Raw genomic sequence first — 15422 nt, 5'->3', positions numbered from 1 at the left:
CTAGGACGTAAATAAAACTGCTTTGTACTGTTTAAGTAAGTTTTTAATATCGTGTTTCGTGATATTTTGTTTCTTAAACGATTACAATGTACAAGTCTTAGGTCCGGTATTGTATATTGGATTAAGAATCTGCCATGGCCAGACCTACCTTACTTTATGAAGCCTGGATGTTTGTCAGCCCATTACTCCTACTGTGTAATATGATAGCCAATTGCGTATTTGACGTTTTTAACATTCTGTCTGTGTAGAATCCACAGTTTTCTGCGATGAATAATTTCGGATATATAGGGCCGTCTTTGCGGCGTTGTCGTGGATTGTTTAAAAACACCCTTTACTAAATATTGTAAATTCATTACGTCACACCGATAAAAAATCGTTATTTTGTACGAGCGAAACATAACTACAGTTATCTTTGTTATTTGTGCGTTAATTTTTATACTTCTCGTAATAAAAAACGTCACATTGAATGGAAGAAATCTAAAATTACAGATTTTCATGTAATTTATTTTTTTTAATTTTCAAATACACCGACAATTTTAGTATTTTATGTATTAATTAGTTAATATTAATCTAATGACCCCCTAATGACTCATAATTTTCCCCACATCAATATGTTCAAAAGTCAATTACCCAATTATGGAGTTTGTACCAAGATGACTTTAAAAGGTAGAATATTTCAAGACTCTCTGTTAAATTAAGGTTTGTCTGGCTATCACAGGCTTTCGTTCTTTACACTTTTTTGACAGTTGGTAACCGTATCAGCTTTCGTACAATATTTGAGTAAAAATTACCAACGCCATGTTTCATCTATACAAATAGCTGTGAAAACAGTAAACAGTACGCCCGTATTCGCTTATTCTGTCGCTTTCACAGATGAAAACCACCGAACTCATTTAACTTAAAATGGTTTTCCATTGAAGATATGCTACGAAATGATTGTTTTGTTTCACTCAATGAAACTGCAATGTAAAACGTACAAAACGCTCGGTCGTTTTTATCTGAGTACAGACATTAAGTCGAAAATATCGGCTTAGAAATGCAAATGAACCAAGAAAGCTGAATTTTGGATTTTGCAATAACTCGGTACTCCGTTATAATACGAAAATAATGATTCAATACTTTAATGTTGCGCTTTAAAAACTCTATAAATAAGGTTCTCTATATTTTTCACCTATTATTGTTATTGAGATATCGATCGAAAATGTAAAAAAAAAACTGAATTTAACCCTTTTTCAAGATGGCGAAAAATCATCAACAACCCATTTTTTTGCCTCTCTGATGAGCATGAGTCTCCTCTCAGAATTAAAGGGTCTAGGCCTAGTCCACCACGCTGGCGAAAAATGCACATAGGAAATCTTAGTCGAGAAAAATTAAGCTTTTCTAGGCGTCATACCACGTCATACCCAAAAGTCAGCTTTTTCGGTTCATTTTCATGTCCAATTGTATAATGTAACTGGACTAGAAAGACATCGTGTAAACGAATAACACAGGAGCTGATATACAAACGCTTTAAATAATACGAACTACTTATTTCCATATTTAGAGAGGCAATCCTCAAAATACAGTTTCGGTGTGATTTTCAAGGAAAACGTTCCGGGATTCTGTTTTCGTATACATTTTGGCTCTATAAAAGATTTTCTCTTTTTTCCAATTCGTTGAGATAGAATTATGTTACAGTCACACTTAGTCAAATCCTCGCCTGCTGAATTTCACAGAACTTTTAGCAGATACGTTCAACTAATGCAGTAATTATAGATCGTTTATATAAACACATTAGGTTTTAGCCTGTAAGTTTTATTAAGTATATATATAAAATAAATAAATAAATAAAAGATATGTATTGTTTCAAGATATGATTGCTATTCGAGTTTGATTTTATAATATACATTCGTTGTGATTTATACAAATAACACTACGCACTTTACCTTTACGTCTATCGAGTCAAATCGAGGAATCGAAAAATTTACAAATCCATTATATATTTTTACATTACATTACTTACAATAAATATATCACAGATTTTACAAAAAACGAAACGGACACACACACGAATTTGAATTACTTTTATACAAAACCGTCAGCCCTGAGCATAAGATTTAGGCTTTTATAAAATCTAGAATTACTATTCGAATCTAGCAACCGTCCTATGAAATGTGTGAAGCAATAAATATTCCTAATATTTACAAAGTATATTACAATATTATGTAGGTATATTACAGATTTTTGCCGCCACCAGTATTTTAAACGGATATTCAAATATGTACTAAATAAAAAAAAAAATAAGTTACAATAATATACAGTACAAATTTTTTAGTAATCAAAAAATATTCAAGTAAACGTCAGTTGAAAAAACGTCAGTTGAAAAAACAGTTGAAGAAACTAACTCTTACTATTAAATTAACTTTGACAAATAAATGTTTATTTCACTTCTTTGGTTATTTTTCACCGTCGTATTCACTATAACCATTACGAGTGATAATCATACTTTGGAAAATATGCGACTAAAATAATAATTATAACGAGTACACATTTATTATACTCCGGTCAACTTAGGCTGAAAAATAAGGATACTCTTGCATAAATTCCCAGGAAAGTTAAAAACATGAATGTTAGGCACGCAATTATAAGGAAATCGTGTTAAGTGTCTATCGAAATGTAGAACCGCTTTTTGATTCAGAAATGAAAATCGCGGGCAAAAAACTTATAAGGACTATTTGCTAAAAACTTTTAAATTTTTTTAGTTCGCGTCGCTAAAAAGTCCAAAAGTTCTGTGAACTTGGTATATAATTTTTAGCATTGATCGGTGGCGACTTTTTACAATTTCTCTATAATAGTGTCCCTAACGTTTATGTAAATTATCAGCTTTTTGGTAACTATTGGTAATGAAAATATTTATCATATTGTTTAAAAGGAGTATTACTCGTGTATGTTATTACATTTTGATCCCGTATTTTCCCAAAGTACTTTCAACATAACAACTTTGACCGGACTAATATGAAATGGACTGTTAGAACCAAACACGGGAACTTTGTACAGAAGGTAACATGGGTTACTTGGAAGCAAGCGGTGCTGTATGTGCGTATTGTTGCGCGCTGCAAGTCGGTAGCGAGAAGGGGTTCATACTGAAGGGAGACGATACGAGGCCGCCCATTCCTGTTGACAACGAAATTAATACCTTATTAAGGGTTCATCATCATCAGTCTATTTAATTAAGTATACTACAGTTCCAAACATAACCCTAATCCCTTCTCATATAAGGAATGTCAATCAATATTTCTCCAATCCAGAACTCAGAACAGAACTAGACCTATAAAGCAGTAAACGTATTAATAAGGCTTCATTAGATGATTAATAATATATTGAAAATTATAGCTCACGCTTTATCCTGGTCTATGAATGCTCGAACACGTCTGAATATATTATTTCTTCTTAGAATATATATTTATTTTGAGATATAATTTTAAAAATTAAAGTTAAGTATTAAAAAAAAAACAACTTAAAACCAATCGGAAATTTAGTGTCCATTAATAGGTACGAGTAAGTCACTGCATAATAATTTATTTGGTAACAAAAAATTTTCTATCATCCTGCTTTGTTATTTTAAAATATAGAATCGTATGTAGTCTAGTTGCATAACAATTATTTACGCAAAACATTAGATTGACTTTAAAAATCCGTTTTAAAGTAAAAAGATTAGTGTACTAAACTTGTAAAAAACATGCCACAAATTATTATTAACAAATCTGTTGACATAAAATATAAAAACAAATCATCAAATGAACAAAAACATAGCAATGCGAGCAAAATAAATGCAACACAACAAAGAGAAATAAAAACAACAAAAAGCTACTAACACTGAACGGCGAGATGGTGCCAATTCTGATGTTGTTGGAAACGCGACGGAGTTTGTCTGACTGCGGCAAACGCGCTTCTGGTCTTGGCCTCTTTACTGAGCCCTTTCATATCGTTGCATTTTATATGAGTGTTTGCTGGACAGTCGCTTTTAGCGTCCCCGTTTCTTTCACTGTAATGCTCGCTATCTTTCGCATTATACAAGTTATACTGATGGTCGGACGGTAAGGGTCCGTTCATGTTGGCCGGATGGTACGGTCCTAGAGACACTGGACGGGTAAAGAAAACAGGAGTTAACACAAAGCGACATGGACACATGGCGTGCGGAAGCGTTGGCAATGTGAAATAAAACTTAATTATGTCCGCTAACATATATAAAAGACTGAGGTTAAATTAAACAAGCTGGGATTTTTAATTACAGAATATATTTGTACTAAAGCCGAACTCGATGTGGAATGTTTGGCTTTATAGTCGAATAATGAATTCTGCGATCCCTACTGACGTTTCCTGTGATACCATTTTTTATTGAATCAAAAATAGTGATGTGACAAAGTGAACGAACATGACTCACTCATTATATTCTGAACCAAAATTAGTAAATAATTTTAATATATTACAGTTACATCTGTTATTTATTAAGAAATTTCTCAGTCTATAGAGTCACAATGATAGTAATAAAATTATTGTAAGACCTTATTTAGCAAAGCAAAGCTTGACAGGGTCCACTAGGATATAATATTTAGCATACTAGTGAACCCGCCATCCTCCCTAAAATGCCAATTTTATGAGGATGGAGGATGATTTTGTAACTAAATAACAACTGTTACACTCTTTTTGTACAATGAATAATTTATTCGTTATTAGGGCAATAGGTAAAAAGAATTGGTCAATTACATAATTTACACAATTTTTCTTTCAACCGTCTGCCACAAAGCGTTACGACAGAAATTTCTGGTAAAAATCCCTCTATGAGAGTGAATGAACTGAGCACTATTATTTACCTATACAGAACAGGACATCACTATGACAATTAATTTGGTATCATTATTTTACAAAGTGACATTAGCATCTGTCAGTGGGTTCGCTGAATTAATGATTTTACTATTATTTTTTTATTTTATTTTCATAGTATAGATAGGGTATGTTTATAATGGAATGTGTGGTGTATGGTGATTTTCAAGACATCACACTAATCTGTGAAAGTGTATGTATATTTGTTACACCTTCACGCCGCAACTACTGTCAACTTACTTAGCTGTAATATGGAATTGAGATAAATTACATCAGGGTTAATCTGCAAGTTATTTTTTTAGATATTATGAATGTTGACAGTAGTGTGTAGATGTATTGGAAATGCAAAAAAATGTAAATTTAATTGATGTAAATGTAGAAAATGTAATGAATTGACGTAAATATCATAAATTTTGTTAGTTATTGTAAATCTAAAAAATTTAGTTAATTGATTCTATATCAATATCATGTTAAAAAATAGTTGATCGAAGTGCAGTTGATGTAACTTACGTGACGTGGTGTTGAACAGCGAGGTAGGCGGCGCGGGGTAGTGCTGCGGCGGGTAGGCGGTGGGTGCGTGCGTTGTAGACGCGGCCGAGCAGTACCGCGGGGAGACCGAGATGCCAATACGCACGCACTCTAATGGGAGAAGTGCAATTGATGTAACTTACGTTACGTGGTGTTGAACAGCGAGATAGGCGGCGTGGGGTAGTGCTGCGGGAAGTAGGCAGTGGGCGCGTGCGGTGTAGACGCGGCCGAGCAGTACCGCGGGAAGACCGAGACGCCACTGCGCGCGCAGTCTAACGGTAGTTGATCGAAGTGCTGTTGATGTAACTTACGTGACGTGGTGTTGAACAGCGAGGTAGGCGGCGCGGGGTAGTGCTGCGGCGGGTAGGCGGCGGGCGCGTGCGTGCGGTGTAGACGCGGCCGAGCAGTACCGCGGGGAGACCGAGCCGCCACTGCGCGCGCACTCTAACGGTAGTTGATCGACGTGCAGTTGATGTAACTTACGTGACGTGGTGTTGAATAGCGAGGTAGGCGGCGCGGGGTAGTGCTGCGGCGGGTAGGCGGCGGGCGCGTGCGGTGTGGACGCGGCCGAGCAGTACCGCGGGGAGACCGAGCCGCCACTGCGCGCGTACTCCTCTAAAAGAAAAAGCCTGGGTCAACACGAAATTGCGGTTAGGTTCAAATCAATGAAATAACAAATATTTCAAGATAAACATAAACGTCAAAATTACTAATTTTATATGAAAAGTCTACAAATTCTAATTCGTTTAAGTGTATTTTTAATTTTCCATATGAGTTTTGAATTATTAGAAGAATTTTTAAAAGGTTAAGTTTGGCTGATTTTTGTGAATTATCAACGTCATTAAAAAAACATAAAAAATTATAAAGGGTTGAGTAATTTGCATTTTATATAACAAAAAGTTTCATAAAAAAAAATATGTTTAAACAGATTTAAAGAAAAGACTAAAATAATTAACTGATTATTATCAGTTCTATTGATATGACATCCGTCCCAGACATTCGAAATGTACTATATTTTCAATTATTATTTCGTTTTTAAGTGCAAGTGTGTACGAACCTTCAGGCCACTGCGACGCGGCCGTGTCTTGCACGCTGACTGCCAACTGCCCCGTGTAGGAGTTGAACGGCATGCTGGCGGGCGGAGACCGCGGCGCGCCCAGACCTAGCTGATTGTTTCTGGGCATCGAGTAGAGTGCTTCTGCCAGATCTGCCGCGCGTTTGAGTATTATTTCCTGTTTGGAACATATTTTATATATGTTAATATTTTTTTACCAGAATAGAGAAGAAGAACCAAAATCACCGACATGGTTTAACGAGACGCGAAGCTGAAGTAGCCGATGGATATTGGGGTTCCAAGGTGCTGGAATGGCGACCGCACTATAAAGTGTAGTGTTGATCGACCGGGTGGACTGACCACATCGTGCGAGTCGCAGGTATTCACTGGATGCAGGCGGCTCAGTATCGTGATGTTTGGAAGTCCCTACAAAAGGCCTATGTCCTGCAGTGGACGTCCATCAGCTGATATGTTAATAATGAATAATTTTTTATTAAACCATTTTTTATTGATATATTAAACTGAATTAAAGTCCGGTGAACCATAGCCAAGTTAACGTATACTCTGTTGTTGACGTCTATAAGTGTTGATTGTAGTTAAATTATCTTCTCTTTAAAAGAATCTTTTCTCAAAAGTCTGAACTACTAATTTTGATATTATCTTGCGGAACAGGTAAGTAAGTGATCACCCGAATGACACAGTATGAGTTACTTTCAAAAGACATAAAAATAGACATATAACACAAACCTTTGGTTTCTCCAAATCACTCTCGGCCTTACTTAAAAAGACATGAAAACAGGTTTATATAAACCAAACCTTTCGTTGGTTTTCCGGATGCCGCGGCCTTGCTTACTTTTAAAAGACATAAAAACAGTTTCATATAACACGAACCTTTGGTAGTTTTTCCGGATCGCCCGGATGCCGCGGTATGAGCTTCTGGAGCCGCTGGAAGCCGTAATCTATCGTGGGCTCGTTCAGCGCTGCTATGCGAAACAAGAAAAACAAAATCAATCATTAGCTGCCCCACTAACGAATGAAAGCCTAATTGATGGATCGCTACCGAAAGAAATTGCGTAGCGCGGATTACTTTTTGGCCTGTTTTTGGTTTTGCCGTGTGTTTATTTTGCTAATACATGTTATTCGATCTTATATACAGGAGGTTTTTTATATTGAAGCTTTTTTAAAAAGCCCTTTTTTGTCTACTTATAATTGGAACTGGGTTAATTTTTGGAACTGTTGGAGCAATTATTTTCAACTAGCAGACGCCCGCTACTCAGTACGCATGAAATTCTGTTTTTCACAATTTCCGCGAATACCGTGAATTTTTCCGGAATAAAAAGTCATTAACATCTTTCTATCTTCCAGTGAAAGTCCTGTCAAACTCGGTACAGCCGTTGCAGTAATAAGCCGGGACAAACAGACACAAAAAAATAAAAAAGCCAGTTTATGTTTAAGTATCGTATAAATAGCTATAAACACTGGAGAAAACATAGTTGTTATGAAGTTAGAGAGGCATTTCAATTTTATTCATCAATCACTAAAACTTATTCTTCAACAGTAAAATAAAAAAATATTTTTTTTTATCAAGATGGAAAGTTATATATCTATGTGACCTATCTATATACTTCTAGTTATATGTACAAAATTTATTTAAAACGCAATATCTCACGATAATAAAAAAAAAAAAACAAACACTTTAGCATTTTCAAATGATGATGGTGACAAGAATATGCCTACCATTTTAGTTAAATTTTACCACAACTTTACTTAATTGTAGACATTTTAAATTTGTAAGTAAAAACGACAAACAAACACTTAAAGCATTTTAAAATGAATAGTGCTTTATGTGACAAAAAATTCCACCATTTTAGTTAAATTTTATCACAACTTTACTTAATCGTTGAATTTTTTTATTTGTAAGTAATGAGCATACTCACAAACATATACAAATCTCCCGGGCGCGCCCTTACAGAACTGCTTGCTCTTGTACGACAGCGTCACCTCCACCACGCCGGGGATGTGGCGCGGCGGCGTCTGCACTCTTATCGCGTGAGATGTTATCAGCTGGGGAACATTACGTACATTAACAGCTGTATAAGGTGACACAGATTGAAGAATAATTGGCAGATAGAGCACAGTACACGGCAGTGATGAAGCCATTCCAATAGTTAACATTCATTTATTTCAATTAGGCTTACCTACTTTATAATTAATATTATAAGATAGTGGTGACAAAAATTAGTCGAAAACTTTAAATTAAATTTAAATTTATACAAATACAATTCCAAATACAAATTTCAAAACTAATACATTCTCGAGTCAGTACGAAGCAAAGCGTCGCATCAGTAATTTACAATATTATTCAAGAATAATGGCGTCCTAAGTTTTTAAATATTTTAAAAACTGTTCACAAAAACTAAAAAATAAGATGTATTTGTATATATTATTATGATATTGATTATTTACGTAATAAATTGTTGTTAGTGAAACATAAATTATGAAAAATGTTTGTATAAGATAGATAACAACAATAAGCGGACGTCAAGGACGCGTGAACTTTTTTTTTAAGTTTCACCGGCTTCAGTGCGCGGTTTGAATGACTCATTCTGTATCAGTCTCTATTCTGTGTACGGAGGATACTACTACCTACAGTAGGCATAACATGCGGCCAACGACATATCTAATGAAGACAACTAGACAAATGTCAAATAATAGCGGCGCATTCGGAAATACCGCTACATTTATCATTGCGATGGGACGAAAGAGATGCGACTGGGACAACTCCGCCGCAATTGGTCGACATTTTGTCTATAAATCTTCACTAGATATGTCGTTTGATGTTGGAAAGTCATCTCTGGTTCAAAACTATCTGTGAATAACACACCGAAATGTTGTAGCGGTCGGAGTCATCACCAAGGGGTGGTGGTTCGATCCCCGCTCCGTTGGTCTATTGTCGTACCCACTCCTAGCACAGTCTTTCCCGACTAGTAATGGGAATATTGGTCATATTTTTGTCATTTTTTTTTAATGGCATATCGTGCAAAATACAGACTGCATTATTTCTTAACCCGGCAGCACTCGCTACTGGGTAAATATTACCACAGAGTACCTAAAAATGGATGTCTTTCTTTTTCGGAGCACTTCGGCGCCACGCGCTTCTAGGTACCTTCTAGTTCCTAACTAACGCACACGTACACCGCGTTGCGGCCAAAGCGCGCACGGCGTTCGGCCACAACGGACGTTTAAAGTGAGTATGGGTAAAAAATACCCAGTAGCGACAGTTCTCGTTATTTTTTTCTATGTTTACTTAAGGTTGTTTATCTTGTTTTAGAGCCTATTTAAAATATATTTCGGGCTGAGAGATAGCAATATAGCAGAATTACTTGAGCAAGAAGATTGCGAGGAAGAAAATGTTGCAATGTGAGCAATATAGTGAACATGTAAGTGACTCAGAGCAAAATGTTGGTAAATCAGATGCAGACTCAGACCTTGACATTGACATGCATCAGATGCAGACTCAAATGCAGAATATTTAGAAGATGTGACATTGAAATTAATTTAGGAAAGGAAAGTTTATTGGAAACGACAAACCAACTGTTTGGAAACTTCGTGAGCCACCTCAAGGGATAAGAACCAGATTCCATAATATTATTTGTCACCTGCCTGGACCAATCGGTGAAGGTAGATCTTGCTCATCTATACTAGAGGCTTGGGATTTAATATCTACTGAAAGATGTCTTCAAAAGATTGTCGATAACACAAACATTTACATCCAAGATCTGAAATCTAAGTTCATGAGGGAACGCGACTGTAAGTCTAGCGACATTGTTGAGCTTCGGGCTCTTTTGGGTTTACTTCTGCCTCTCGCTGCGCCGTATGTGATTAGAAAAAAGATCGAAAGACAAAGACAGTTTGTAAGTTATGCTCTAAGAGAATATGCCGGGAACATACAACCGCAATAAGTGAGGACTGCTTTGATAACATGAAATAAAGCCATTTTTACTAACGGGCGAGGAACAACAAGTTCTATGCCAAATATTAAAAGTTCCCGAGGTATAAAAAAATATTTGCTTGTTTTGATTTTCTAGTGTTTAAGTCTTCTTTTCATAAATATCTCAATTTTGTATGGTTCCTAAGAAGAAAAAGCATTTTTGTTAGTTTATATAAGAGTTTAACGATTTTCGTTCGAATTTTATGATTTTTTTTCAAAAGGCTCATATTTTTGATAAATAAATGATTAGACTGTAATTTATCTTTTTATATACTAAAAATAATATTATTAAAATTATATAATGCGCATAAAACAATTAACTACCTATTTGTCTTGAATAATGGACCATAGAATCTGTGGTATTTTTTACCCAGTAGCGAGTATTAATGTTTGTAAAATCCTAGCGAGTGCTGCCGGGTTAATTTTTAATGAGTAGTGTTACAAGTGTACTAATATCATACTCTATAATGTTTACTTATAATATTACTCTAACTAAAAAATGTTATTAGAGTTAAGGGTTCGTTGTATAAAAAGCTCACCTCACTCCATACCAACATAGTTCCGAATACGACTTGGAGTCCATCGAAAAAGTTGTCCCCCACTATTATTACAGTGGAGCCCCCTGACGTCCAGCCTTCGCTCGGAGATATTGCTTTGATGCATGGCGTTGCCACGGGCAACGGTGGGTAGAGCCCCGCTGTTGACCAAACAAACCATTTTAACCTCTATCTCAATACACACACGGTTAAAACTCCTTTGGTGGTCTGACTCAAATCATTATCGCACTGAAAATCGCAAAATAAAAACTTTCAAATCATACAAAATGTTAAAATTGTAAAATGTACGTACTAATAAAACTCAAAATAAAATCCAAATGTCAACAATTTAAAAAGTTGAATAAAAGCCAAACTACTGAAACTAAAGCCGTCCCACTTGGGCATTTATCTTTGAGACTTCGTGAAAAAGGACAATCGCCGTACCGCTGCGGAAACAACGAAGCAATTAGTTTTGATAATTGAAAATGAATTTTAATGTGTTGTGATAAGGCTGCAGATACATTAAAGTTTTACGGTTGTTAGGGCATTATTAAGTTGTTAATACAGATGCAAGGTTGTGAGGGGGACACGCGCCGGAAGACAAGGGGGGCTCAAATCTTACGAACAAAACGACCCGGTAATAAAGACGAGAAGAGAAAGTGAATTTTAGGGAACGAAAGAAGATTACGGGAGGTACATACTTTTTTAATTTGAGTAAGTATTAAAAATATTTCTTCCCTCTGCGAGTGAATAGTAATTAATATTTTATGTACCAACATAGATATTAGCCCTATTTTTACAAATCATAAGGGGAGCGGATTGGTTGATTAATTAATTTTGCTTGTTCTAAGGTTGGGTATGTATGATTCATCTCTGAATATAAACCTTTTATTTAATGTCCCTCCTCTAAGTAAAGGACTTCCCTTTCGTAGAAGGGACAATCATATAAATATTGTATATACGAGTATTAATTTATTATTTAAATTCTAAAATAATAATTTGATAAAAAAATAATACTTGCTTGTACCTACTAGGTATATTATGTATTCTGTGGTATTTCATGGGACTAATAATAAATAATCAAATAAGGCTTTATTCCGATTTATTAGACTATTTTTTAATTTCTAAATTAGGCATTTTATATTTACCTATATCTCATAAAAATGTGAAAAGAGTTCTACTTGTTTTGTATGTTCTACACTTAAGTTCAGCTAATAAAATATTTTTTTAAAATACGTCAATTCTTTTCTCTGTCCACTATAGATTTCTAAAATACTTTTTTTGAATTCACTAGAATACTATTGCTAGAAGTAGGTACTCAACAATCAATTATTATCTATACCATCTATACTAATATTATAAAGCTGAAGAGTTTGTTTGGTTGAACGGGCTAATCTCAGGAACTACTGGTCCGATTTGAAAAATTCTTTCAGTGTTAGATAGCCCACTTATCGCGGAAGGCTATAGGCTATATATTACCTCCGTATTTCTACGGGATCGGGAACTACACGGATAAAACCATGCGGTGTCAGCTAGTATCTAAAAAAAAATAGTTTGGTAATCATAGTTCACTATTTAAACCAATTCGGTAAGCTGAATAAAAATTTTCGCCCGTCTATTATAATGTACTGCATCTCATAACACTATTATGCTTCCAGTTGACTTATACGTTTAGTTTTTATAAGCGCAAGTCCCCCTAAATTGCCCTTCTTCAAACCAACCCCCTACTACCCCCCCGAGCTCCTTGCCTGCCTGTGAAATGTCTGTCGTGATTCCTTGCATACAAACGACAGGCTCTTATACTATGACTTTGCACATTTGTCTTTAACGACACTAAGTTTGGTGTTGTGAAAATTGACCTTAATGTTACAATGTGTTGCAATTTCAAGTTAATGTAACACGCTATTTTGTTACGTCCTAACTAATATAATAAATGATGTGTTTGTTACGCTTTCACGCCTAAACGACTAAACCGATTTTTAAAATTCTTTCACTGATGGAAAGCTACATTTTCACCGAATAGTTTTACCGTATCCCTATTATGAGAGTGAAGCCGCAGGGCTATGTTGGTTTAAAATATTTATTATTATAATAAAACATTTCTTGCTTTACTTTGGCATTATAATGTTTCCTGGACTTTAGATTTTACCTAGAGGTTACTAGTCAACAAGTCAGCACATAATTAACTTCCTTTTCCTTCCCTCTTATTTTATTCAACTTTTTCCAACATCAATATTTCGCGTTTAAATAGAGAAAGAATAAAAATAAATTCAATATTTCAAAATATGCTTTAGCAAATTTTGAAAAATATATCCGTATTGACTGATTGTGGTAATATAAATGTAAAACCCAGAATAGATGTAGGTTTCTTGAGAAATATGAATTATAACACCCACTAATGCCTCTAATTTCATCGGCAACCATAAACCTTCTAACTGGAACAATATAAATGTGTCATTAGACATATTTTCAAAAAGTCTCTATGTGTTAGACGAAATGGAGAACTGTCCGTCACAAGAAGTTCTACAATTTATTTTGTGTAGTTCAAAAAAATTGTGTAGTGCGTAGCATCCCATTATTCCACAGCCACATATAAACTCGATTGCGCTCAGGACATTAGACATTAATATAGGTAACGCAAAATAACTTTTTTTGTTATATTATTGGCAAAATTTCCCAGCGGTAGAAGTTCCATGTATGTGTCCTATGTTATGGTTTTAAATCAAGCATTTACCGTCTTGGCACACTCAAAATAACTTAAAATTAAAAAAAAAACCATTAAATTATAAAAAATAAAAAAAAAAACAAAACGTACAATGTGTGTCGGGCGCGGCGTCAGTACCTTCAGTGGGGTCGAGGCGTTTGGCGCGCCGGCCATGCTTGCTGTTGTTGTGGACGAACATGTTGTCGGATATGGCCAGCAGGGGGCCGTCCACCATCACTTGCGTCGATATCACCACCTGCATCATCATCGTCATCATAATATAAATGCGAAGCAAGTCTTTCTGTCGATTAAGCGGTGCGGTTTGACAGTCCGCGTCGTCGAACGCGTCCTCTAACTTATGTGCATTTTAAGAAATTAAATATCACGTGTCTCAAAACGGTGAAGGATGAACATCGTGAGGAAACCTGCATACCAGAGAATTTTCATAATTCTCTGCGTGTGAAGTCTACGAATCCGCATTGGGCCAGCGTGCTATTGGCCTAACCCCTCTTATTCTGAGAGCAGACTCGAGCTCAGCAGTGAACCGAATATGGGTTGATAATGATAACATGCTAAGAAAGACCTCCACGCGACTTTTAATTTTCTCGTCTTTTAATTTTAATTTGGTTCACTAAAATAAAGAGTAATTTATGAGGCAGATTTAGGTATATAATTTGTCAAAGTTTTATGTAAAATTAATAAAAAAAACATTAATGATAATTTTCAGATGTATGTCAAATAATCGGGACGACAAATTGGGTAAATCTCTCTCTACTAGCCTGCAGGCAAGGCCAATCATTTGAATATTACATCAAACTTAATTTAAACAATGGAATTTTAGAACACAACTCCAATAACACTGAAGTTTGGTAGGTATTACTCAACCAATAAGGAGCACATAAACTATTTTTACCCCCGAAGTTCAAGATCATCAAAGGGAGCCACGAAAATAGATCTTCGATTCAGCAATGCCGCACACATACAAAACATCGCATTTCCCAACACACGCACACATCCAAAATCGTACATGAAAAGTTACACACATCGTAACTTTACACGTACAAAGAAAAATGTGAATGTTTCTACACAGGCTTACATGTGAAGAATCGAAAGGGAGAGTCCCCAGGGAGGAGGGGCCAGCGTCTAGAAATGGACGACACGATACGTATGCAAGGAAGTGCATAGTCCACAGTGCAAGCGACATAGTGCGGGTGGTCTTTGAAGTTGCTGTTCTATATTAATTTCATATCCTACTAATATTATACGTGAAAGTTTGTATGTTACTTTCACGCAAAAATCAATTTGGATTTGAATAGATTTAGTTTAAATTTGAAATAGATATAGATTATATTCTCGATTAATATGTAGGCTACTTTTAATCTCGGAAAAATCTACGGTTTTCGTGAAATTTCTGAAAGACTGACTTTCACACGAAAAAAGTCGCGATCGACCTCTTGTACTTAAATAATATTTACTAGCAAATTTGTTTTTTTTTTGTTACACGTCTTAATTCGGTAGGCTCAATCTGTCGTTAGGTCTATCTGAAAATAGGAAAATATGAATATAGGTCTATTATTATTTTCCCATTTTTATGTACCTACTTTAAAAAATTAGGTATGTAGGTACGTAGTAATCGAACCTATTAACGCGTATTTTTTAAAATGACTTATATAATATTATGTTTGTTTAGATTCAATTTGCATACTAATAAAAAAATAAAAGTGTCCTCATTTGCAAACAATAAAA

The 15422-nt window shown here is 35.3% G+C and overlaps 1 protein-coding gene across 6 annotated transcripts in view; it reads right to left on the bottom strand.

Annotated features, from left to right (window-relative positions):
- Positions 1 to 21: 21 nt before the first annotated feature.
- The window catches only part of LOC112053089 (transcription factor collier), a 79684-nt gene continuing 64283 nt past the window's right edge, over positions 22 to 15422 (bottom strand). The window contains exons 9-16 of one of the 6 annotated variants that reach the window (XM_052885008.1): positions 13815 to 13932; positions 10976 to 11133; positions 8383 to 8509; positions 7337 to 7428; positions 6449 to 6623; positions 5875 to 6006; positions 3855 to 4121; positions 3015 to 3153 (exon numbers count right to left, since the gene is read on the bottom strand). In XM_052885008.1, the coding sequence (XP_052740968.1) occupies positions 3152 to 3153; positions 3855 to 4121; positions 5875 to 6006; positions 6449 to 6623; positions 7337 to 7428; positions 8383 to 8509; positions 10976 to 11133; positions 13815 to 13932 (1071 nt within the window). In that variant the 3' untranslated portion in view covers positions 3015 to 3151. Of the gene's footprint in view, positions 3154 to 3854; positions 4122 to 5874; positions 6021 to 6448; positions 6624 to 7336; positions 7429 to 8382; positions 8510 to 10975; positions 11134 to 13787; positions 13933 to 15422 lie in introns of those variants that run through there. The other 5 variants (XM_052885009.1, XM_052885006.1, XM_052885007.1 and 2 more) reach the window with 5 other exon arrangements.

The sequence above is a fragment of the Bicyclus anynana genome, chromosome 13 (genome assembly GCF_947172395.1).
Source record: "Bicyclus anynana chromosome 13, ilBicAnyn1.1, whole genome shotgun sequence".
NCBI classification, from domain to species: domain Eukaryota; kingdom Metazoa; phylum Arthropoda; class Insecta; order Lepidoptera; family Nymphalidae; genus Bicyclus; species Bicyclus anynana.
This window is presented reverse-complemented; position numbering and strand designations above follow the sequence as displayed.